Source organism: Accipiter gentilis, chromosome 5 (assembly GCF_929443795.1).
Source record: "Accipiter gentilis chromosome 5, bAccGen1.1, whole genome shotgun sequence".
Lineage (NCBI taxonomy): Eukaryota > Metazoa > Chordata > Aves > Accipitriformes > Accipitridae > Astur > Astur gentilis.
In genome coordinates, this window is record NC_064884.1 from 39,952,256 (window position 1) to 39,978,604 (window position 26,349).

General features: G+C 41.9%; 1 protein-coding gene across 4 annotated transcripts in view; it reads right to left on the minus strand.

Annotated features, from left to right (window-relative positions):
• The window catches only part of RPS6KA2 (ribosomal protein S6 kinase A2), a 303,750-nt gene that overhangs the window by 85,870 nt on the left and 191,531 nt on the right, over nucleotides 1-26,349 (minus strand). For all 4 annotated transcript variants that reach the window (XM_049800958.1, XM_049800960.1, XM_049800959.1 and 1 more), the window contains 2 exons: nucleotides 18,888-19,004; nucleotides 14,626-14,707 (listed from right to left, as the gene is read on the minus strand). In XM_049800958.1, the coding sequence (XP_049656915.1) occupies nucleotides 14,626-14,707; nucleotides 18,888-19,004 (199 nt within the window). The remainder of the gene's footprint in view (nucleotides 1-14,625; nucleotides 14,708-18,887; nucleotides 19,005-26,349) is intronic.

Here is a 26,349-nt window from a genome sequence, read left to right on the forward strand (position 1 = left end):
TATAAAATAATTTTTACAAAGATATACAATCAAACCAGAGCATTCTGCTGAAATGCTTACTACCAATGTTTTTTCAAGAGAAATTTCACTCAACAGTCCTGTTCTGGTGGATAGACACTCTTCCAGAAGCGGTACACTGAATCTTTTCTTTATCAATCGTAACGCATATCAGAAGATGGAATAATAAAAAAGAGGATTTATGGGTGCTTCAGGAAAAATCTGTTCACTAAGCCCACCAGGAATTTTTAAAACAGAACCCCTGTGTCTTCCAAATGTAGGGTAAACATACAAAAGTATGAAGTGATGGGTTTGTGATTGGCCTAGTTGGAGAGCAGTTTGCCAGCTTAGTTCCGATACGGGTAATGCAAGGCAGTGGCTGGACAGTGAGAAGGACATTTCTCAAAAGGGCATGTTTGGATGGATCAGCGATGGAGCACAAGGCAAACATTAACATTGACCCCGAGCTACGCAGCAGCCCTGGCCACGGCTGCACTAGGCTGACTTCTCACTCCAAACACTTCTTCCATTGGGCTGCTTGGATGTGGTAAACACAGAGTCGATCCAATCTGACTCGCTCTAACAAAATGTTTTGGATGAGCAGTTTAGTTACTGAATTCCAAATATTTTGTTTGTGAAATGAGTAACCAGTATATTTAAGGCATCCCTGAGGAAGCTGGGATAGTGGCTTATCATCCAAACCTGAGGACACTCAGTTGATTTAGGAGATACGAAGCCCTGAGACAGCTTCTATTTGTAAACCATGCAGGACCAGGTTTATCAGGTTGCCTGCAATCCAGCCCCCTGAGCTACTTGCACACAAAATAGATGGGAATTTAGAACTCAAAATATTTCAGGAAAATTGTGGAGTTTAATGTCAACATTCAGGCAACCCAAACCTTTGCTTTGCCCAGGCCCTGCCTGACATGCTACGCAGACATGCTTAATATAGCTCCGTTGATATGTTTGCCTCATAAAAATAAATGAGCATCTGTGAGATGGCTGTCTGTCACTGAAGAAGCCTCCAGTCCCATCAGCAAGTAGGGTGCGAAGTCAAGGCAAGGTCATTTCCTAAATTAGAGCATAAGGAAAAGCCTGGTCTCGTTTTGGTACCAACACACTGACTAACTAAAGCTTTGCAACCAGCCTTGGCCACACAAACAAGAAAGAAAGGCTGATCTAGTGTTTTCTCCTGTGAGTGGAGAAACAGTGCTTAAACAGTCACAAATTATTATTCAGCCTGGACTCCACTATGTATAGGGAGCCTCGTGGAAGATATGACTAAGTTCAGAGAGTCTCTGGGTGAAATCACGGCCCTAAAACAGTCGGTAGTAAAACTGCTGTTGACATTAATAGGATCTCACCATCTACATCTTGGCCCCTGTATACAGTTCTGAAAATATACATAGTTGCTCGAACTCCAAAAGAATACCTAACTGAAGAGGAAATCTTCTTTTTTCCTATGTCACTGGGTAACTGCCAAGAGCTAAACATAAACCATACTAAGCAATGACTAAAGGGAGACAGGAGGAGAGCAGATAAATATTTAAAGTGTATAAACATGAAGGACAGAGGAGACTTATTTATCAAAATAAAAGGAAAGAAAGGAATATAAATAGGAGGAGGTAATTGAAACAGAAAAAGAGGAAATGTAGGCTGTCGGGCAAACCGTAACTGGATGAACACCTATAGAGCAGAGTGAAGGGTTGGGATTGGTGCCTCATCACCTGACACATTTTAAAACAAAACCAAACAGAAAAAGTTAAATGATGAGTTAGTAAGAAACCAGTCTGCCCTGGCTGCAGGGGAATGAGATTGCATCTTTCACTCTGTGCTACTTTGCTGCAGTGACTCCACCTCAATAAAGCACGCTTTTTAAAAAACATTTCTAGATTTCACTACTATGCACAAGTGTTTGGGAGACTGACTGAAACAGAACGTTTGTACCAGGATTAATGCCTGTAACATGTTAGAATATTCCAGCAAAGTGAAAAAACCGCAGGAACTAGAAATTTATATTGGGAATGGACTCAAAAACCCTATGAAGAATAACCATGAGCAGTTTAGCTTCCACACAGTGCTTTGAATTCTGAGATCTCAAACAGCCTTACCAAGAGCCTCGGATCACTACGGCTGTTACCCCATAGGTGATAGCTGGGGGTAATGCAGAGGGGTAACGGAGCTCCTCTTGGGCCACCCAGCCCAGCGACAGTCCTTCCAGTGACTGCTCAGCAAACCATACTCCTCACATGCAGAGTGCAAACTTTCAGGCTTCCTTAAAGCTTTGCTTTAGAAGTTGCTTGCTTTGTTCTGCTTATGAAGAAGTGCTCTCAAACCCTCTCATGTGATAAAGTCTCTACAGCAAACTAAAAAACAAGCATGCCATAACAGCATGGCAGGATTTCTGCATATTTCTAATGAAGATGCATGTAAGGAGTCCTCTGACACTGGCAAATCTCAAGTAGTGAGGTCAAGTCTTACGCCTCATGAGCATCTCCTTCTTGCTCCACCAGTCTCACCCACAGCCACCCTTCAAACCCCTTCCATCCCCGTGCCCCGGCGGCAGAGCTGAACAGCCTCGCTCTTCTCTACCAAGGGAAAGCACCGAGCACCCCTCTGCCAGCACTGGCGCTCAGCAGCCCTCTTCCCTTGCAGCCCCCTCTCGAGTCCCTAGCAGAAAAGGGTGGGAGGAGGGGTGATGCTCTCAAAATGACACCTGAAGCAAATGCTGCCCATGATCCACAAGTCTTTCTCTTCCTGGCCGTCCACTTCTCCACCTGTGGTTTTGCCCTGCCTATTGCCTTTCCTTTGGCTCCACACCCCAGATGGCATCTCCAAGCCCGCTGCGACTCCTGATGCTTCGTTCGGGGGATGGCAGCTTTCTGCTGCCCCAGAAAGATGCTCTCAGGAATCTGGGGTCACCAGCTCACCTGGGGACAGCTGAGGGGCTTCTGGAAAATGGCAATGTCCAGATTTCAGTAAGTTGGAAAGTCAATTAAATGAAGGCTGTGCACTTAGTGGGGTGGTCAAGGAAAAGCCTCTTGGTTTCCTTTGTACCAAGGTCAAAATGTGCTGCTTAAAAAAACATCTTCTGTGTAAAAGTCTGGGGGCTGAGCAAAGCCACTGGCTAATTTCCTGAACAAAGCAAGCCAGAGGGGGCACAAGCTGGGGGCCCATCCTTTTCCCTTCATAGGGAAATTTTTCTAGGAGACAGAGATAGGTGGTAAAGGTGACTCAAACGCACGGAACACCATGTAAAAAAACAAAAATAAAAAATAATCCTTCTAAACGTACATTTGAAAACATTTCTTTCTTATGATAACAAGGGTCAAGTTAGTACCTGCATCTATCTACATCCTACCTAGATGTACAATATTAATATTTTACATTGTATAGCTTATTGTATCCATAATGAAAAACAAATTGAATTGATGAGCATTGAGAAAACCTATATAGCAGTACAATCCCATAAAACTGAAACTCCCTCTGAGCATGAAAGGCAACCCTGAGTTAACAGTGATGACGATGACAACTGCCCACTAAATGGCAACTATATTATAGCACAAACAAAGTTTGAAAGATGACCAGGGATGCAGTCCAATTATCTGAGCAATTCAGGCTTCACCCAAATTTACAAATTAATCTACCGCTGCTGAGAAAATGTCAGTTAAATTACTGCACCATGGAAACCTCTCGAGCGTGTCAGTTACAGTCACATGAAGATAGAAAATGCTGTAGACAAAATAGAAAGGAGAGGCTGTCATTGATGCTGATTGCTGGTCTCTCTTCAAATATCATCAAAACCTCCAACTTGGAGCAAACGCCACAGACATGAGGAAGCCGTAACTGACATGTGTAACCCACATGAAGAGTATAAAACCACAGACAATAATTTTGTTTCTGTTGAAACAAATCCCAGATGGTAGTTTCTACACCGTGCCATCTAACTTTTATGGAGAGCCAGCTGAGTGCTAGCACACCTCCGGCAGTAGCTGTGAACAGAACGCCTGGCCAGCTGTTTGGTGGAGGTTTACAAGCGACCCAACTGCAACGCTGCGAGGCAAACCATCGCCAGTGCAACCGACCCCCTGCCCTCTGCCGTCACGCTGGCTTCAAATGGCGTCAAGTGGCAGTGTTGAACTCTCTGCTCATCTGCCCTCCTGCTTGAAAGGAAATAACATTTTTCCGTTGTGTTACGGGAACCCGTAAAAGCAGTGGGATTCAACTCCCAGAGGATGCTTATGAATTTGGTTTCCAACCAACTATAAAAGTGCACTGCAGTTGCAGGCAGCTGAAACTGGTTAAATGGCAACTATGTTGGATGCTCCAAGTGGTGCAACTTACGCAGTGAACAGAACAAACAAATGCTTTTTATATAGATAATGGATATGCACCACAGCCAAAGTCTTGCAGAGTCCATCAAGGAAGTTAAAAATCCCAGGGATATTTAGCTATTGTATTTCCAGCTTAGCTTTCCACTACAGCTACAAATTTATGCAAAAGTACAGTTGATTCACAGCTCTGATTATTTCAAATAGTCAATGCATTATGCAGAAGAGACATTTCCTAACAATTTATTGGTTTGGATTCTTCAGCCATTAAATTCTGTAACACAGCAGATTGCACTTAAGTGGGGAGAAGTGTTAATAACCTCTCCATTAATATTTGACTATTACTTTTCATAAGGACATCGAGCACTGTGAAGAAGAGGCTGGCATAATTAGGTTAACTTTACAGATATGGAGATTGAGAAGAGGAGCAGCAGTAATAGTAGCTGGTTTATGTTCATGCAGCAGGCTGGCAACAGAGATCCGAGCAGAGCCAAAGTCTTAACTCCTAAACTGAGGTACCAGCTCCTATACTAAACACAGCCTGCCATGAAAGAACAGACTACATCACATAAATTCAAAGGAGATGAAGACTAAAAGTGTTTGAGCTGCCAAAAGAGCAGTTTTTCTCTTCCTGTAATTCACGCAGCCTCGTGGTACCAACAGCAAGCTCTTGGACGTCAGGCAGGATTAAAAGGCTCCAGGGTTCATTCACGTGCTGCACAGCTGACTCGATGGCTTGGCAGCAATAGCTTCTCTTTTTCAGCAGCGGGTTTCTTAAAATTAGAAGCATTACAAGCAAACAGAAAGCTTACAAAGCTCCTTAAAGACAGCGCAAGACAAACAAGACTCAAAAAAATTTCAAGTCCCAAGACCAAGCCAAAACAAAACCAGAAAAGCAGACCTTCACATGAAGATGCCCATTTTGGCCCATGGAATGCCAGCCAGAAAGGCAGAAGGAAAAGGGCATCAGGTAAGATAAAACAGTGACCAGTGTTATGTTATCGCTGGTAAAGCCTGACTGGCCTGGGTAAGTCCTGCCCACTTGATGTTCAGCTTAATTCTGAAGCTCAACACATGAGAGAAGGGGAATGGAGGTTGACAGCTGCAGGCAACCATGAGGAACTGAAACCACCCTCCAGAAGTGCTGCTGTCTCGCGCAGCGGTGCCAGAAGAGCCGTATTGCAAATCCTTCTACCTGAGGGCTGGCTTTTCCTAGGAACTTTCTCTGAATGGGACTCCCCCAAGGAACAAACATTCAACATCTCAAGAACACGACCACTCTGCTGTCTTTGCAGCAGGACATTTTTATCTGTTTCATTAAAAAACCTGAATTTTCAACAATCTGCTTGGTAGAGCAGGGGTACTGCTACTACTTCTGTCATAACAAAGCATTCACAGAGAACCTTAGATCTGGAACACGCAGCCAGAGCAGATCACACTTTGTTTAACAGTTACCTCTGACTTACCTAGTGTATAACTAAATCTTCTTCTAACCCAGACATCTAGAAAAAGTGAACCCTGAGGAAGGAAAGGAAGAGAAGAGATTCTCGGCCTACAGAAGAGGGAAGCTAAACATGATAACAACCTTCAAGACGTGGCAGAAAACTGCAGAGACAAAACTGTTCACAGCAGAGAGGACGCAAACGGCTTCAGCTGTGGCGAGGCAGATACAGGACAGGTGTTAGGAAGCATTTTGTAACGGTAGGCATAGAGACAGCCTAAGGACGAGTTAGGCAAACATCTGTCAGGAATGACAGAGAAGCAGAGCTGTGCCACCCAAGGTCAGAGGTGGGCTGCGGGACTGCCCCGGGTGCCTTCCAGCCCACGCGTTAGTGGCAGCGCAAGGCACGAGGTGCCCTCCAAGAGTCCCACGCCGGTGGGTTTACCTGGCGCAGACGCAGGCAGGGACACGAGTTCGGCTTCCAAAGCAGAACCACTGAGCCTCTGTGGTTGTCCCAGGGATCAGCCAGTCCTCGCTCCCAGGTACTTGGCCGAGGCAGAGCACTGCATGCAGCCAGTGGCGCCTGCCTCACTCCGGACTCGTTCATTCAGCTGGAGCTTCACGCCGGTCTTCATAGATCTGTTCCAATTAAACTAAGCTGTGCTTTTCTCTCCTCTCTCTCTGCTTTCCAGCTATTGCTGGGGAGGGGTGTGAGGGCTGACAAAGGCCATTGCACCTCCCAGTTCTTTCCTGGTGAAAGCGGGTTTTCTACAGCTAAAATGGAATTGCACCACATTTGTCAAACAGGATAAACATTTCACTCGTGGCTTCGGGACAGCTGTCCGTGTAGTCTCTCCATTCCTGAAACTACACCAAAAGCAACTAACAGCAATCTGCTACTAGACAATAGAAAATACCAAATTTGGTTTTTCTGTAAAGCTACAACCAATTGGGAATAACTGCAAATAGCTGTCATTAGATATACAGTGCAATGAATACGACAAAAAGAATAATCCAAGGGAAAGCAAGCAGTAATGAAAGCCCTTGATCAAGTCTACTACGAGGACTTTGAAGAATGAGTTTGGGTCTGAAAGCTTTTTACCAATGGCACCTACAGGAGCTGCAGTTTCAAGTGTCTCCATTGCTACTTATTCACTGTGTCAAGCACAGCAGGATCAACTGAAAATTTAAAGACGTAGATGGCAAATTGACTGAAAATTGCAAGGTGATTTGGAAAATTGCTTTTTACTATCAAAAAAGAAGTGAGTATGATGGCCTACTCATTCCTGAAAAAAACCAGCCACCATTCCTTGACTGGCTGGAATAGCCAGGGGACACATTCAAATGCTACCTGCAAGAGCTGCTGTTTTTTAGAAACTTTGAAGAAGTCATTCTTTCCCTATTTCATTGACAGAAGAGTGTGACTCAACAAACGTTTAGAACAAACTTGTATAATTTGATCACAGGTGAAGAACACGTCCTTTCTGCCAAAAAAATAAGCAGACATTTCAGTGCTTTCTTCCTCTGACTTCAGATTTGAATCTCCTTTGTGCTCTCTAGGGAATCATCATATGAATACCTGAATAATGCAACACTTTCAGCTGCTGCTAACCCGTGGAACTGCACAGGGATTAGAAGCTAAGGGCGTGGGCACGTTAACTTATCAGAAAGATGGAAAAATTTAAGACAGCTCTGTGCTATACCTAGTGAAAAACACAAACACAGTTGCACTCAGTGTCTTCACAGCAAAGTCTGAAACTTTAGCTTAAACCTATGACTGCACTAGCCAGCAGTGTGGTGTAGCCAGCAATGTATGGAAAGGAATGGTGGGTGCTGGGAACCTGAGGTTGCCCCACGCTTGATGTCACACTTTGGTCCCATGGCCTGATTGCCCATGAGAGTCTGGAGGGCACTGGGTGTGCTCCTGGTTTCGTTTCCTCAGGAGGGAACCTAGCTTGTGTGCTCTGAAACTGCTGTGCCCAGCAAACCAAGGCACAGCAAATGGAGATGACTGGAAGAACTGCTTCAAAAGCTTGGTCTGAGCCAAAGCACCAATGCTGTTGGATGCTAGGACTCCCATCGCAGTTTCCGCTACACCACTGAAATTCTCATGCAGAAGGCCGGGGTTTGCTTCTCAGTCCTGTCCTGTGCTCTCTTCAGGGAGAAGCTATTTCAGGCAGCAATACGCTAAGCTGCTGAGGCTGGTTCCAAATGAACATACAACTATGCAGTGAGCTGTATTTTGATATGACTGTAATAGCAGAGTTGTACTGGAACAAATGTGTGGACAGGAAAGGACTGGGCAATATTGCTGCATTTACCTACAGCATGTACAAGAAGTGCAGAAGTGTGTGCTCCTATGCTGGAGCTGAATGACAGGGAGGTTGATTATAATTTTTACCAGTATTTAGGTGAAGACTTAATTCTGTCCTCAGGACAATAGGAAGAATTTCCTACCTAGAAACCTGAGCAACAATTTTAACAAGGTGACCCTATACAGAACTCAACGGCCAAAATTTTCATTAAGAGAAAGCTGAATTTCCTTTGGCACTTAGGAGAAGCTTCGTGAGGAACAACAGGTTTTAGTGCAAAAACAAACTAGCCAAAATGCTCCCTTGCTACAAAGCAGAGAACATTTTTAATATCCAGAGTTCATTTCTTGAATGTCTTACCGGTGCCTGATAACAGGATCTTCATGATGCACTCAGCACTGTGAAGAGGCTGTAATTTAATCAGGACTTCATACAATAAGAAGTTCCACACAGCTTGAATAGAAACAGATACTAAAATCTTTAAGTGATGCATGCTCAGTTCATATTTATAGGCAAGATTTCCCTTCTCATCCAAACCTGAATCCAAACACTGTACAGAATCACTAAAGAGTATTAAGTATCTAACCCAGCAGGTACAATCTCAATGAACGGAAGTCAATGCTCTTTAGCAAGCATTACGAAAATAAACTTCCAGCGATGCTTTTTGTCATTTTTGACTTGCCCAGTCTGCTGTATATTCAGGCTGGGATGCTCTTTAATATTTGCTGACACACAGTGAGCTAGTTGCCTAACCACAGCTCATTTTTCTTATAATATATGAACACATTATTCTCCACGGCCCATTAGGAACAACCTAAGTGAGCTCTCTCAAATGTACTGTACCCTTTCCTCCTTCAGAAAGCAAGCCCTAGATAAGCTAACTTTTTAGGGGAGGAAGAAAAAGGTGGTCTGATGCCAGAGTCCGATAGTGACCTCTAAGCACTGAGAGTTGAAGATCTTCTTGGTTTCCTTTTAAAAACTCCCACGGGAGGAAAGAAAGTTCTGCCTCCTTGGATGACAGCTACTAATTCCAGCTTGCTCCTAAAATGTGACAGGCAAGGTTGGCACCTTCTGCAGCTCAGCACAAAGCTGGAGATCTTCTCCTTGACTCCTGGCCCACAAAACTTGCAAGCGCATGGGCAAGGTCCTGATGGTGACCCAAGAGCATTGCTGTGTGGCTGAGCACATACCGACTAGGCTGAGCTTTATGTTTTAGAGGCACTTGTGAGATATACAGAAGAATCAAGTGTTACTGTGTTTGGGCACACAGAAGTTGCTATTTCCTTCCCAGACTGAAAATTTACCATATGGCTATTTGTGGAGTGGGGTAAGTCTATGTCTCCGCTGGATCTTTAAGAGTACTTCTAGGTCCAGCAATGGTTTTTTTTGAGGCCAGAGCCCTGACATCTGGAGGGTTACAATTCTCAGAGCACGCAGGCTTTCCTCCAAAGAGCAGAGCAAGGGGACCTCTGCTGTGGGGTCTGGACTCAGAGGAAACTGGATGTGTGGGCAGGACTCCCCCAGTGAATTGTTTACAAGGGGGTAATAAGAGGCCCAGGAGGATGTAAAAAAGCTTGAAGAACGCTTTAAGAAAAGATAATAAACCAAAATTTCAAGGGTGAACCTGGGTGAATAACAGAGCCTCTCACCAAACACAGAGGCTGAACAAAATAGGACAAGACACCTTTAAAATCTCGGCACCAAAGAGCTAGGTTTATCTGAGGTGAAGGCTCTTTCTGAGTCCTGCCTTATAAGGTTAAATTGTCCTCAGTTCTTTGTTTTGTTGGGTTTTTGTTCCCTTCAAACCAGAGGGAAACCACTGGAGTTCGACATCTTAGATCTAAACACCGCAATCATCTCAGGGAAACTGAGTTGCATACAGAGGAAAGCTGAAGAAGTCACTTCAGTTGGTGTCCAAACAGGGAAGGCACTACTACAATTTTACCAATGGTTTAGATGGAAATCACAGTCCAGCTGGTGACATCTAAGTTAGTTGTTCCACTTAGTGTATAATTAATATCATAGTCTAACATCCCCAAGAACACCACCAGCTCTCTGTGAGTCACTAAAGCTGCTCTCACCGCTCACTGCATCTATAACCATCACACGCACTCAGCACAACTGTAAACCCATAAGCCTACTGGCTTAGACTGAGAGGATCATAAACTGCAAAGCACTTCAGAGCTTTTGACAAAACAGATTATCAGTTCTAAACCCCATAAGCAGAAACAGGTAGACTCTCTTAGTTCTCAGCATCAAATAGCTTCCAGTGCCGAGATTTACACAGCCCATTACCAACAAGATGGGTAGATGCAAACTACTTCCTCTTGACCCATCACATAACCTTCGCTACATCATCACAGTAATATTTACAAAGTTCATAAGCATTATATCAGTGAATTATGTCTTCATGCCACTTTCTTTAAGATTGCATGTCTCCTGGAGGGATGGGTCTTTGATTTTCAGCTCCAGAGGTAACCCTTACATTCCAGCACAGCAACCTGTTGGGGATTTACAGGCACTTCATGGGTGTTTAATGAGGCTTACACTGTAAGCGATCTAAACAGCTCTTGTTCACAGCATCCTGAAGCACATCCCGTAAAGCCGATGGAGCCTGGGACACCTTGAGAGAAATACTGAGTGAATCAAAATAATCAGCCTGCCCTTTCCCTCTGTCCCAGTTTTGCCAGCGAATACAAGGCACACATACACACAGAATAAACAGTCCCTGTTTTCTTCTTCCTCAGTCTCATTGTGCATTCAGGCTGGACAGTCAAGACATACTGGTATATATGTTTAAGTTTTTAAACATATAGATCAACTTCATTCTCTTTCATTTTTTTATCGAAAAAATCTGATTTTCAAGAAAAAAAAAGGAGAGTAATGAAGACACAAAAGCAACATTTTAAGATGGTATTTAAGAGTACTATCTAATGACATTCTGAAAGGCTGAAGTCTCACTCTTGGAAGGTATTTAAGTGCTTAACTGTCTTTGCACACCTGGACCCCCCCCCCCCCCCCCCCCCCCCAAAAAAAAAGGGTTTATATTTGCAAAGGTAGCTATTAGGGTATTGTAATTTAATAAATAGTGTTTCAAATTCAGATAAGTACAGGCATACATGCAGCCTTGAATCTGATGTATTTGCCATCTGGCACATAACAGACATAACATTCTCAAACACTTTGAACAAGGTTTTCCTAAAATTAATAATTAGAATGAAACGCTTATCTAGTTTCTTCAGGAAGTTCTCTGCTTTAAAAAACAGATACCCAGAAGCTCCTGCAAAAGGAAATGAGGTGTGAAGGAAAGAAATGTGTGTGATGCTCTCATTTACAACTGAGAGGAGCAGTGGCTTTCTCACTTTCAAGGATCCATGCTGTTATAGCTGCTTATTCAGATATACTCTACATTTAATACAAACCTTCACGAGGTAAAAACTAATTTCATTTTCACAAATGTTTGTGCCTACAGCATGTGCCTCTGCAAACTTGCACAATCTAAACTGAAATATTCTGGAGTCTAATTCTTCCTTCACAACAGGAGCAGTTCTGCTGTTTAGCAGATCTTTTTCAAGCTTAAATCCACACATGCAATTGATCTACAAAGCCTCTTTTGTATCAAACAACTTTTTTGAGCTGTAAACGCTTGAAGAGTGCTGCTGCTGGTTGCTGTACCCTTCTTATGCTACCCTTTGTTGGTGGTGAAGTGCAGATCACGCTAACAAGGGACAGCTGCCCTGGAAAGAGACAGGAGGCAGCAGACTCACTGGAGGAAGCACCATTTTGTATTTCTGCTTCTTCCTAAACATCACCAGCCAGCCACGGCCAGAGTCAGGCTCCTGGGGTAGGAAACCCTTCGGCAGGACCCACTATGGTTGTTCTTCAGAGCAAGGGACAAATCTAGTTTTAACCCATCACTCCTGAAGGCATTTAACTTCCTCATATTCTTACTTATCCAGGTTTTAATTCTTCAGACTAAGCCAGAAAAGAAAAAACAGTTTTGCTACCCCCTCTTCTTTTCTTTCCTTTCTCATTTCTCCATTTTATGTGCTTTGCAAATTTCTTTCACTAAAGAAAACAACTGCTATGATATTTAGGGCTGTGTGGCCATGTCAATGGCATTGGCACTGAGAGCTTTGAGTCTCCTGCTCCATGCTGTACTCTGCAGAGTATAAGTTAGGAAGCAAAATCATTCAGAAATTTGTCTTGTAGCATGCCTTTTGTCAGTAAATACTGAATGCAGTGCTAACAAGTACTTGTGGCTTTGCTCCCGTTACTTGACATGGTAATAAATACTTCACGTTGGAGTGACTTCCAGCCTTTCTGAGTGTAGGTAGGCAGCAACAATTCAGCACTCTCACTTAAAAGATGAAATTAAGCTGTCAGAAATCTTACCTATGTGCCAAAAGTTACATGGAAGCTCACTGACAGCAATCCTCGTTGTTTGGCTCACTTGCCCTGTGCCAATGGGGTTTTGCCTTCATTTTTGTACTTCAAGTTAAATAGCTGTCAAGTTTAATTTATTTGTAGAAACTAGTGTGGACAAATTAGTTCCTACCAATGTGCTAGTTATCTTAAGATTAATGGGAAATCCAGAGCTACCAGTCAGAGGGGTAAGTAGTCTGAATGGGAGAGAAATGCAATCCAGCAAAATCACAAAGCAGCCTCAACTTTTGGTCTTGTGACCCACGCTTGAGAAAACAATAAATAGCCTGCTGCGACGGCCCAGGGAGGAGAGAGGCAGTGGTTCTGTGGTATAACGAACTGAGGAACTGCCAACACAGAGGGCATCTGGAGGTGCCTGTTCTTGATGGAACAGAGATTAAACCACTTTGAGCAGTTTAAAATCACCATGTAAGTTTTCAGATTTCCTAAAATACTGCTAATACAAATATTTTTTTCCTAGTGGAACCTAACACTACAGATTTAGCTATCAAACATTAAGTAAAAATTGCGTGTTTGAGGATGCAGAAGAAACCCTCCACAAAAACTCTTTCTGCTCAACACACCTCGGAGTTACACATAAAAAGAGAGAATACCCAATTTTCACCTTAGGTGAAAGGTTGTGGGCTCTCAACAGAAACTGAAACGAGTCTCTGCTATGTGTTGACATCAGAGGGATCACAGAGTCCTTCCTCAGACCCTGTGGCTGGCAAGAGACGGCTTTCCCAGGTGGGGAAGGCTCTGAGAGTTGAGTTCAGCTCAGTTTGGGCACATCAGGGTTCTGTCCTTGGTTGAGAAGTCAGAGAATCACTCTATTATACATACTGTGTACGCAGACCTGACCTTTTACTTTTTAGGTATTGCGTACGCCCAGTACTATTTAAGTGGTTATTTACACCACGCTGCTCTGCCAGAACAAACTTTCCCATCTACATTCCAAACAAAAAGATCAGCACGCCAGAATTGCTTCAAACTAACATTTCTTTGAAAAGGCTTTCTTACAGGAAAGGACTGTGTAAATACCTGGTTTGCCACTTCCCCATTTTGACTGGTACTCAGAAGAGTCGCTGTGTCTGCTTGCCACCACCTGCTCTAACTCAACCTTGCAATAACCAGGAGCTTCATTCTTCTTTTGGTTCCCCAAATTGAGGCATGGTAAAGCAATTTGGATTTTTAAGTCATCAGAATGATCTCAAAATGATCTGTTTTCACAGTAGGATAGAAATTCAGGCACTATACTACATTGTGCAAACCCACACTGTCCAAGACAGAGCGAAAGAGCTGCTCTGGGCAAAATGAATGCTGTCCACCTTATCTGCAGAAAGTGTCAGGCTTTTGAGGGGAAAAAACAGAGTACAGTGTGAATTCAGGGAAACAAGAAGACAACTGGATCTCCCGAATTCTGTGGAGGAACAAACGGTAAGGACTTCAGCTGAGACTGAACTTACTCTGTTTGCTTTTCAGTCCTGTGCTTTACTAGAAATTTCTTTTTTGTCCAAGTGAGGCTGTAGCAGCCAGTGGCTCCAAAAGAGGATGACCAGCTTTAAACATCAGTCATTTGGCCCTAGCCTACTACAGACCATGCACTGACTGGTCACGAGCTAGGAAACAGCATGATCTCAGCAACCTCCGAAGGACTCCTCACACTTGAAAATATGCTCCCATGAATTTTCAGGCATATAGTGAGAAGCACCAGCTGGAAGGCCGTTCTGCCCAGTAGGAGCCACGTTTTACTTCAGCAATAACCTTATTTAAAAATACTTACTCCAGTTTACTTTAGCGACAGAAAGATACTGTCACTGCAATACAAATAAATGTATGCCCAATAGAAGTCCTATAGATGGCACCAAGAAAGTGAGGAAAGCATGCAGCTGGAAAACTCCAAAGACGTGTTCTCCTGCACCCACACTGTATAGGTAATGGGGTTTGTGTATGGTTTTTTAGAACGTTCACTACAGCAAGGCAGGATTTTGGAGGGTGGCAGAGACATATTTGTGCACTCTTACATACCGTAAGACAGCAGCAATACAAAAAATGGCAAGAAAAGTAAATGACAAAGTAGCACAGAAATAGAGACTGCAGCCACTGTCCCAATCCTTACCTTTCAGAGTTGCCTTCTTAAGTACCTTCATGGCATAAAGCTGACCCGCATCAGATCCTTTGATCTTCCTCACTAGAAATACCTGTAAAAAGCAGACATCTTGTGTAGATAAGTACTGAACTTCCAGCTACAAGTCTTGCTGCATTTGATAGAGGGATACTACAGTTCAGGAAATCTAATGAAAATTATTAGCTGAAATTACTTCGTATCTATTTCACCTGCAATTGGTTGAGCTAGCCCTGGAAATCTTCAGTTTTAAGCCCTTACTGCCATACAAAGAAAATATGTTCAAAGTTATTAATTGCCCTTACACATTCAATTAAAGATGGCTGAATAATCAGAATCAGTGTATACACATCTCTTGATATTCTGAGCAGCTTTACATGAAAAACAGTTATGTCTCATTTGTGCTTAGGAATGTGCAGTGTCTTAAAATTACTGCCATCAATTAAATTAAGGAGGAAAACCATTTTGGTGTAATTTATGCCATAAGTCATGAATGGTGACTTGCCTAAGATGTAGCTGAAGCAGAAAGTTCATACAGCTGAAAATCTGTTTGTGCATACTTAACAAAAAGTAGAGCTACTTTGATTAACAAATAGGTTATTACAATAAAGACAGTTTCCCCTGTTATAGCCTCCTATGCTATACCTTCTGACAGTGTAAATTTGTAATTTAAATAAAATTGTAGCTAAGATTGTATCTTTTTTGTTTTACTCCATGCAACTATTTCTTACCTGCCTCTGAGTGCATCTGAGCACTGGGGGGGATAGTGAACAAAGGAATCAGTAATTTAGTCTGGTTTTTCTAAGACTTTCAGTGTTTTAACAATTGAAAATAAAATAAACAAATCTTTTAGCTCATTCTCAGGACTCACTCTGTCTGCTGAGGTCAGAAATACCAGACAACAGTGACTCTTTTTTTTTTTAATTTCAGCACTTGTGTTACTGGACAGAAGCAGAAGCAAAGCCAAATACAAAACAAAAATAAGCCCCCACACAGAGCATAAACTTATAAATATATAAATTAACAAAGGCTAGGTGAAATTATGTAACTAATGAATGTCTAGTGGGATTAAAAAAATCTGTGGCGATTATTTTATTCATTGCCTGTTCAGGAACCATGCAGCTTTGTTAACTGTCTCCACCCAAAATATAAAAAGCCAAAAAAAGAAAGGAGGAAGTCTGTTTCTAGCACATTATTTGTAAGTTGAAAGACTCTTCCTCCTGAAAAAAACATGTGTAAACAGATTATGTTTTTCTTGAACACATGTGAGGACAGGTTTGTGGGGAAGGAGAACACCTTTTAACAACCAGGTGGAGAGGCTGGGGGTAAAAAAAAGGGGGGGATAAATTCTCTCTGACCACCTTAATCAGGGCTATTACATCTGACAGCATCACAGCTACAATACTTCTGCAATACAATCTGACACTTTTTGGTGAGACTTTGCTTCTCAAGATGTTTCCTGTGCATATGAGATATGCACAGTTCCTCAGCCAAGCTGCCCTAACCAGCTGAGCTTGGGCACATGCTGCTTGTTCTCATCTCCTGTTTCCTAGTTTGATGGACATACAAATACCTCCGGTGCTCACAACTGTAGGAACAGATGATGAAATCTGGATGCGACAGGAACACGTAAGACTTTCTGAAGTGTTTTTCATTAACATTCATGATAAATTAAGCTCAGCTGCTCCAGCATTAACAGGAAATCGATTCATTTAGAGTTCGGCTAGACAGAGAAACATTGGGATATTTTTCTATCCAGCCCAAGTAAAAGATTTAATTTTTGCATTACATTGAAAGGGAGGAGAAAATCAAAAGCAAGCTTGTCCAAACCCTAGATTTTCAGCTGTATTATTAATCTGTAAAAATGGTCACAGAATCTTTATCCATAAAACCAAAACCCCAAACCCTTAAGATAATGATTTTAAACTGTACTGCACGTAGAACAGCACAGCGTTCTGCATCTGCAGAAGTATTAGGCTGCAGTTCTACAAATATCTTATCTACTACGTCATCTCGCAAAGCTTTTGCTACCCGTATTGCCATAAAAAGCAAAATTATCAATTTAAGTTACTAGTCACTAATCAGCTGTTCCCTGTAGCACGGGATAGGGCACTTGTCTGCATTCCCTCCAAAACAGATGAGTCAAGAACACTGTGTGCTGTTTTAGAGGACATCACAATAATCACCAAAGCAAAAAGGAAACAGAACAAATGAAAATGCATTGTACTGCAAAATGATGTTGTCCTTCTGATTATTCTTAAAGGGAAAGTTACATTGTTCTTGAAACCACCAAGTGGGCCTGGAGTGCTTACTTGACTGGTTGTACTGGCTATGCTATACTAGTTTGCCAGAACAGCACGGGTATGCGGCTGGAGATGACTTTCAATTTTCTAGTTTGATATGCATGCAAACACCTCAGGTTACTAATACCTGAACTAGCAAAACTCCCTTAGCTGGAGCAATGGATTTATCACCCAAATCCCAGCCTAGAAAGCTAAGCGAGTGCTGTGACTTTCAAGAGTGCTGAGAGCCCTTCCTCTGACACCAAAGGCATCTTCTCTAATCCTGCAAGAAATTATTTAGGCCTCAGGTGAAGAGGCCTTGAAAACCAACCGGTTTGCATCCCTGGGGACTTACAGATTTGAACCATTAGCTCAAATACCAAGGTGATGAAAATTTAGGTGGCTGAGGAATTCCCAAGCAGACTTCCCTCCCCTGCGTCTTTGCTGCTCTGGGGAGTTTACTGACCTGTTTCACATAAGATATGGAAAGTGATTTGTAATCACACAGAGCTCCAAACAGCTATGATGTCCACACTCACACTCTGATCCCCAGAAATCAGATCTCCTTTTGGGAAGTAGTGGCTGAGACTAGGCATTTTACTTATAAAATGCCTAAAGCTAGAAGGCCAACCTGGACAGTTAATAATGAAATACATCAGTACAATCTAAGACAGGCAGTGAACCACTTCTAAACTCTTTACTGCCTGAATCTGAAAACTGGCCATTCTGCCTCTGTTACTTTTGCAAAAGAGATTTTCTACTCTTCTTCTTCTCCTTCTTGTACTGAGTCATACAGCAAATCTAATTTGGAGTTGTTTGATTTTTTACATTTCTGTAATATTTAAAACTCAAATATCATTACTGTGCTCTCAAGAAATTCTCTAGATCAAAACTTGGTAGTGAATGCTAACTTTCCTGATATCTCTCATCTCAGGGAACTTCTAATAGACTTGCTTATCGATATAATTCTTGAGTACTCAGGAAGTTGTTAAATACTCTCAATATAGCTTCTTTCAGGAATCAAACTGAAGGCCCTGGATTCATTGTCAGGGTGCTCAGCTTTGGGCCGAGTACCTCGGCAACTTTTAGGTATAAGTCAGTTCTTCACATTAGCCAGAATGACCCACCATTGAATTGAAGGCTAGGAAATATTTTTTTAAAACTCCACAAAATAATATACCTAAAATGATAAGGACTTCCATGGCTGGTTTAAATTAGGCTGACTATTCCACAGGTTTCAAAGTCTTAGTTATTTAAACCACGGAAAGAGTTTAAGACTGAATTGACTCCTACCTCTTTCTCTCCATCTTTCCTTCCTATTCTCATTTTCAGCTGACACATCCTGCTGAAGAAGACTTGTCTTTGGGATTAAGAAAAGCCTTCGACTTACGATAAAAATGTTGTTTCTCCACAAATTAGCTTGTGGTCATACAGGTAGGGATTTCTTTCCCCCACGCTCTTGCCACGATTGCTCTTTTCAGCACTGGGGTTCGTCTCCAGGAGCCTCTCAGCAAAGTGTACGGGCCTTTGAGTGTGAGCTGAAGAGCAGCCTGGGGCTTGGGAAAGTACTTGAGATCCCATTTGCCCTCAGTGGGAATTGGGCAGCTAACTTCTTTAAGCCTTTGAATGGTCCTGTTTACATCCTCCAACTAAGCAGCACTCACCTCCCTGGTGGGTAGGTCAGAAAGAGGGAGGGGGGTCTAATTTTATAAACAGTGATGTTCACTAATGCTCACCTGTGCTCATTAGTCCAGGTCCAGAGCCATAAGCACTATTTCCTAAATTCTTTTATATACACAAGCCAGCTAAACAGACAAAAGTGTTATTAAAATGAAGACAGAAGGGGTTTGGGCTTGCTTGTTTGCCTTTACAATATAATTTATATACGGACAATGTTACCAGCATAAATGAACTCAGAGAAGGACAAGACATTTTCAGTGTTGCTCTAGGTGATTAGATGGCATTAAAAATTACCTTTCCATATGAACCTTGTCCTAATACTTTCAGCAGCTCAAACTGAGAAGGATCTGCTTTTTCAAAACCTTCCTTCACATGATGACTGATGTCTATTTCCTTCACGATACCTTCTTCCTGCAAAGGAAACAACAAAACCCAAAATCCCCGAATCAGAGCTGTTATCCTAAGGAAACATATTGTTTATTAAAATCTCATCTTCTGTGCTGCTACAATCATGTATGAAATTTTGAAAACAGAAACAAATGCTTGTCCAAATATTCCACGTGCCTGTTACTGGCTGGGGATGGTAATGGCAGGACATCCAGGCCTGCTGCTTCTGTTTATTGACCCTCAAAGATATGGCTGGTTAAAGATAGAATATGCAAGCTGAAACACAAAAATACACTGCAGAGCTTGGTGTGCCCATCACAGACCTTGCTAGCACAGTGGCATGTACTCAAATCTGTACTACAGAAGCTCCAGCACACTTCTCTCCTCATCCTTTCTCATTCTTCCTCAAAGCATCATTTAAATCCACCTCAAAAAGCTCCCTTAGTCTTAAGCAGCAATTCTTCTTATGAGTAGGCAATAAAAAAAAAGCATTGCTAAAGGCAGCTCTCCCTAGTTACCTCAAAGAACGGAAAGTTACTACTGGTAACCTTCTAAATAGAAAACAAATTAACGATTTAGGTGTGAAAATGGGGTGGGGGGGTGGGAGGAAGAATGACACATACTTTCTTGCTTGCAGGAACTAGCTTGAAAAGCTTTGCATTTTCCAGGTTCTTTTGTTAAGGTATTTCCACTGTCAATAGATGCACATTCCTCAAAGACACCCTGTTGAACTAGGACTTTTATCTTGCAAGCTGTGACATATGACATTTGTTTTAGCTTTTTTTTTTTTTTTAATGTTATTATGGCATGTTCCTCTAAAAAGAGAGCTGGGTCATGTGAGACCCAGAGGGACTACACAGAGTTTGCGGCAACCCAGAAAGTCATTGAGCTGAAAAGAAACCTCAAGACAAGACCGGCTCTTCAAGGACACAGCAGTGAGGAAAGGTAATGTTTACACACCTTTTTATTTCTGTAGTGTTTTGTACACCTACATTTGAGCTTTTTTTCTATTCCAACTACTTCTGCTAACTTCTCTACACTAAAACATGGATTTGAAGTACAAAAACTTTTTGTTCCATCTCCCAGGTCAAAGGGATTTACTCATTTAGGAATAGATTTGAACATTTCTGCACCCAGCAGAAAAAATTAGAATCTCATAAACATTATTTTTATACGGGATTTCCCTGCAATTGTCCTTTTTCCCCAAGAAAATATCTTGATAAAACCTGGAAATAAAACATTTGTTTCACATTCTTAAAAATTAATGTGGAGAAAACAGAAATAACATCCTAAAATGAAAATGCATTCACAAAAACATTTGGCCAATACACGTTCATTTACTAAACGAGAATAAATTTGATTCCCCTCTCCTCCAGAAAAATTGCTATCACTTTCTACCAGCTGTAAGTCATCTGATGCATGGCTAGCATTACCCAGATCGCTCTCTATAGTGTAGCTTCATCCCTCCTCTTCCCTACCCTGCCTTTTTACACTATGTGCTTTGGAACAGGGACTATATCCTTTTCTTGGTTTGGAAAGCTTCCTTCCTCTACTTTGTGCATGGTACCAGAATCATGGAAAATAATCATCATCTGACAGCAACTCGTTTTTCTGATCCTAATTCCTCTAGTTTAAAGTTTGCCTGAAAGGAAACACTTGAAACCAATGACCAGTTTTCCCAGAGAGATTTGTAAGTTTTATAAGTACATAACTGCCAGCATCTCTCCTCTTGTTTTTCTGGCTTTAATTGCTGTGGAAGACAGAATATCTTTCTGATGTTAAAAATATACTCTTTTTCAATTTTTTCTAGGTGAGAAAACCCATAGTAAACCGATACAAACTCAATACACTGTATTAGCTGTTTCCTACGGAAACCTACAAGCTGTTATCAAAGGCTCCCCCAAGTTCTGAAGCAATGGCATTTCATACCAAGGGACACGCATCTTTAGGTAAACTGCCTGCAGCTGAGAGACCTGTACACTGGTAAGAACATTATTTTGAGCTTAGCCCACCCTGCCACATGGCAGCTGAGGTGCCGTACTGGGAGCGCAGGGCTCACCACCCACCTTGTTCAGTGGTTACTCGCTAATGCTAAAAATGACGCGCCGTGGAGTCAGACTCCTGAGTCACCTCTACACCAGACCTCGTACACTTGGGAGCGCGCTCTCCACCGCGGGCTTGGGAGGATCGGCTTCTCTGGGTCTGTGGACACCCCCCTGACAACTACCCTATGATGAAAAAACTGCACGACGTTCTCTTAGGTCAGTGCAGCTTGAGGGCACCTAGTCACCATTCCCCGCTTTTGCCCGTCGCTGTCTTGCACAGAAGCACAGCAAGGACCATCCACCGCAACCAGGGGAAGCAGGATGTGGATCTGAATTTTGAAAGGGATTTGGGAGACGAAGCTCTGCAGAAAAGAAACGAAGCCCAACTTTATGTACACCCGATATCCTCCTCAGATTATACTTCTCCTTCAAGCTGACACCTTGATCTCAAAACCCGTGGATGAGATCTGCCGCAAACAGCAAACCCCTATTGAATTCAGTTAGATTGTATTTCAGCCTGAACCATGAAGTCATTTCAGCTACATTTGCAAGTTTAAATGATGAGTTTCAATTTGCCCATTCATATTAGTCATCAAAGTCACAGGCCTACAACCTTAAGCATATTTCTCATTGTGTTATTAAATTTTATATAACCTCTTTAGGTTCATAAAATGTGTTCAGTTACAGGAATATATTGGAAGTATTAAAGTGATGATAATTCAGCTTGCTGGAAGAATGCTTAAAAAATTCTAGTGTTCCCAGAGACTACCATAATTAATTCATAACTTGCAATAAAAATAACACTTTAATTACATGCATCTTTAATTAAAATCTCAGAGAAATATTATTTAAAAAGAATGGGACCAAATACAAGGCCTAGCAGTGTTTATCAGAGAAGCACAGAGTTTAAAGATGGAAAAAAAATGTTAGATTATGTGACTTCATAGAACTATAAAAACATTGGTTAGAAAGGGCTTCTGGGGGTCATCTAGTCCAACACTCCTGCCCAAAACATCACTGACGCTTGATCAGACCAGCTGGTTTTTGTCCACTGTGGACAAACAATGAGGCTTGAGCCACTTCCTACAAAAGATTATTCTCTTTCAATTTGCCTGGCTCAGAAATGCCCACAGTCATGTCAAACTGCCCGCTCCATGGGCCCTTAGGAGGAAGCAGGATATTTTTCTAGGAAGGTAGGATTTCCTGTGGACTTCCTGTGGTCTCCTCACTAGAAAGGGGCAGCAAAGCAGCACTGAAAAAAAGCATGCCAGACATCTCTTTTTTCACCAATTGTTACTACAGTGGCGTTACTTGTGAGCCATCCAAGAGGCGGACAGTATTTTAGCTGGTATGACAAATCCACTTCCCACTGGAGCAGAAAGCCAAACTGGCAGTACTTGAGACTGAAGATGGACACAGCCCCTTAAAGGAAATATACGCTGATGTGTTTGCACACATGCATCCATTTGCCTTGCATGTATTTCTATATTCTTATTACTTATTTTGCTGCATGAATTCTAGAATGACTTCTGTTTGTTTGCTTTGCCTTACTAGAAAAAAAAAACCCAAACCAACAATTTCACGGTTTCCTTTTAATATTCTTACTTACTTGGGATTTTTCCCCTATCATTTATGTCTTTTGGAGTCTTCCTGTAATAACTAATAGGGAACGTGGCATAATTTTTCTCAGGTACTGATGATCAGAGTGAAACCCAAACTATGAGAGCACAAGCATTGTGGGCAGATCTCCCAACTGTTTTTGTTCTGAGTTGCATCTTAGGGACTTCTCTAACATGGATTTTTTTCACTGGTCCAGCAAGTGCAGCATATCTGCAGTAGGAATTTGCATAACAACAATAAAACTGAGGCAAGAGATTCATAATACAGAGGAAGCCTGCACGCTGAAGAAGCTGTTTTGAGGGAGAGGATTGCACTCTAGAAAAAAACATGAGCCAACTTCCAAAATGGTTTTGATCAGTAGAGTTGGTAGAGTCAAAAATGAACATTCCACAGTTTGGTCTTGCAACAGCTGTGCACAGCAGCCCAGGCCCTTGCTCCCTGCTGACTTGTCCCGACACTGCATTAGCAGGAATACTTGACTTGATGAAGCTTAATCTTTTGTAAACTTCTCTAAATATTTACGTTTTCACAAACAGCATCATCCTGTGACAAAAAAGAGATGGATGCCCTTGGCAACTTGAAGAAAGCACATGGTCGAGCAACACAGACTAGGGGAGGGAGGGCGATGAACTGGAATACATGATGGAAGAGGACTGGAGAGTGCTGCTGTGTGCTAATACGAAAACGACCTATTCAGGGCCTGATTCTATACTGCATTATTCACTCCAAGGCTTCCCCCCAAGTCCCCCAGGATGGCAGAAGTTTTGGACACACAAGTAACCTAGTATTTGAATGGAAAGGCCATTTTGATCTCCTTTTCTTTGGGACGTAGGGGAAGAGAGCCTCTGCTGTTGCCCTGTGACCGTGGATGGCACAGACACATCTGTTTTGGCCCTTCCCGGCAGAAGCTGCTCCCTGTAGCACTGATCCCAGCTCACTTCCAAGATCTCCTCGTGCAGACCTTGGAGGGAGAGAGGCATTAATGCTCGGTGGCTGCTGGAGAGCAACCACCGAAAACTCTTCCAACTGCCACGGTACTTCCCGACTCGCTGTCACGTGTCTGCGGACGATCGGGCAGCGCAGGGGTACGGACCAGGGAATGGGGTACAAAAAGTCAGGCAAAAGGGTGGCCCTTCCTGGAGAGCAGCTCTTTTCTCTTCAGCTTAATTGTGCATTAATTAATCACATTAATTATGCCCAATATTTTTCAAGCATGTGCAAAAACTTTCCTCACCAAGACTTCCTGAAATGGCCTGAAACATCTGGAGAGGGAGTCACTCCAGAATCAGCTACTTTTAGTGATGGACAATTTTAAGCAACCATATCACACAAGAAAAAGTTATGATGCTAATGTAAGATGATTATTGTTTTGCAAAATCAGTAAGAGAGATTTCTTATTTTTATTCCTTGCCTGGCCATGTCCCCAGTTGCACAGGCTCAAGACTGTCATGCAGGTATGGCTGTAAAAGGTAAGCTTCATTTTCCAATAAAAATATATGCAGTTTTGATGTGCAAGTTCTCCAGTCTTCAGATCTGTTGGGCTTGCATGCTTTAGGGTCTGAGGTCAATGAAGAAGTGAATGAAAATGTGGCAAGAGTAAATAAGAAATAATGGTAACTCTAAAGAGAATTTACTGTTGAGAGAATTGTTTTTCGTCTACAGCATATGCTCAAGATAGAGACTTCATTTTGTTACCGGTCTTGCCATTTGGCAGGTTACCACGTAATATAAACCCAAATCACAGCTATTTAACTTCCAAGTATCACAGGCAACACAACATTCCAAAATAATATGGTTCATTAGGAAAACATGTTTAAAACTCTGATGTGGGAATAGCTGGGACAGGATATGTCTGATAAAGATGAGGCCAGCTTTCCACCTCTGTTTCACAGGTTCTAATCTGGCGCAACCCATAGGAGAGTAATTTTTGTCAAGACATAATAGGCTATTCAAATGCTGCCTAGTGCAGGAAATGAATTGCTGGCCTGTGTTCAGTTCTTTGAGGACAAGTATCCATATTTAAAAAAAATGTATAGGAGCATTTTCATTAGCCTCTTTCCAAACCAGTCTCCAGCAGCTGGAGTAAAAATTGAGAAAGAACTCTTCCATTTTAAATGGTTTGTAATCCAAGTTCTGGCTTCTGTTGTGGTCTGGAAAGATGTCCACTGAGCAATAATACCATAAATGTGTCTGGTTGTTTCATCCTCTACTGTCACATTAACATTTGCTTTAGCAACAATGAATTGGACTTACTGAGCCCTTAGAGAAGCACGTGGGACCCAGAGTGAATTCACTGGATGCTGTGCCAGGCCTGTATTTGGCTTTCAAGCATAAGGTCACCTACCTTCTGAAAAGGTCATATAAAGTTAAGTAATACACAATAATTTTGAGACAGTTTGGGATTTCTTTTCCAAACCTTTTACAAATGTGACTAGAAAGTGTTATCTTGCATATGGAATTCCACCAAGCAGGTCAAAACTTAGTCGAAAACAAAAACCTTAGAGCAATTTCTGTGGAGTGCAACACCATCAGTCCCTGTTAAATTCAGCAGACCTTTTTGCAAAGAGAACACCTATTACAGTCTCTTTAGCACTTCTCTCCAGCTCTAACTTTTTATCCTACATTTTTTCTTTCTCCTCCCTAATGCATGTCTCTACAGCTGACGTTCAGCTGAAATCAAAACAAACTAAACGTGAAGTGAGGAATCACAGAGAGCAAAGGCAGTGAATACAATCTGCTGGATAGACTGGTGAAGTTCGTGACTTGGAGGTTTGAGTATTTGGGAGATCTTTGATGAACCACTTAGGGTTGGATTCAGCTAAATAAATGCAAGTATTTATAGTGCAGGAGACAATGTTTTGAACTAATTGTCTAGCCTTACTTTGCAGTCAATAGAGAGAAGTAGGCACTTCATGATTAAAAGAGATTAGATGAAGTCACATCCTAAAAGTGCACATTTCTCTCTGCTGACTATGAAGAAAGCCTAAGATGATTTGCTGAGATGGGGGCTTCTGCAGTTGTGTCAGATGAATTCATGTTTACTGTAAAATTTTGAAAAACATTTAAATAGAGTAGTATTGTGACCAGATTTTTAATGGCATTACAAGAGAGATGTTCACAGATACATGCCATGGAAATTTTAACAGAACTTCTATTGAACTGAAGTGTTTTTCAAAAGAACTTAGATAATTGAAACATCCAGGCACTTAAGAATTACTCTAAGGTATTTGGAGTAATCCAGCTATCAGGATTTTGGAGCTCTGGTAAATTAGACATTATTTCTACTTCCTCCCCAACCTGAAAAATAGGGATAGTTGCTTTTTGCTATAATGTGGGAATACTGTGAGAATTAACATAGAAAAAAATGTGAAATTATCTCATACTGCAGTAAAACCATCTGAAATATATCCAGTAATACATGACATCAGGTGGCCTACAACCAGATTCTCCTTTAGCTCAGGTTGAGACATCTTGGTCTTGAAGATCGGTGCTCTTTATCTGATGACTATAGTGTCTTTACAGACTCAGTTCCTGACTAGGACAAATATGTACAACAAAATGCCTGTGAAGATGCATGAGGAGAACCATCTTCCAACTCAAAGTGCAGATATACATGAAGTAGAGGGAGATGCCAACTCTTGATCTAACTTTCAACTCTGGACTCAAATAATGAGCCAGGGTAACTCTAATTTTTATGTTAATTC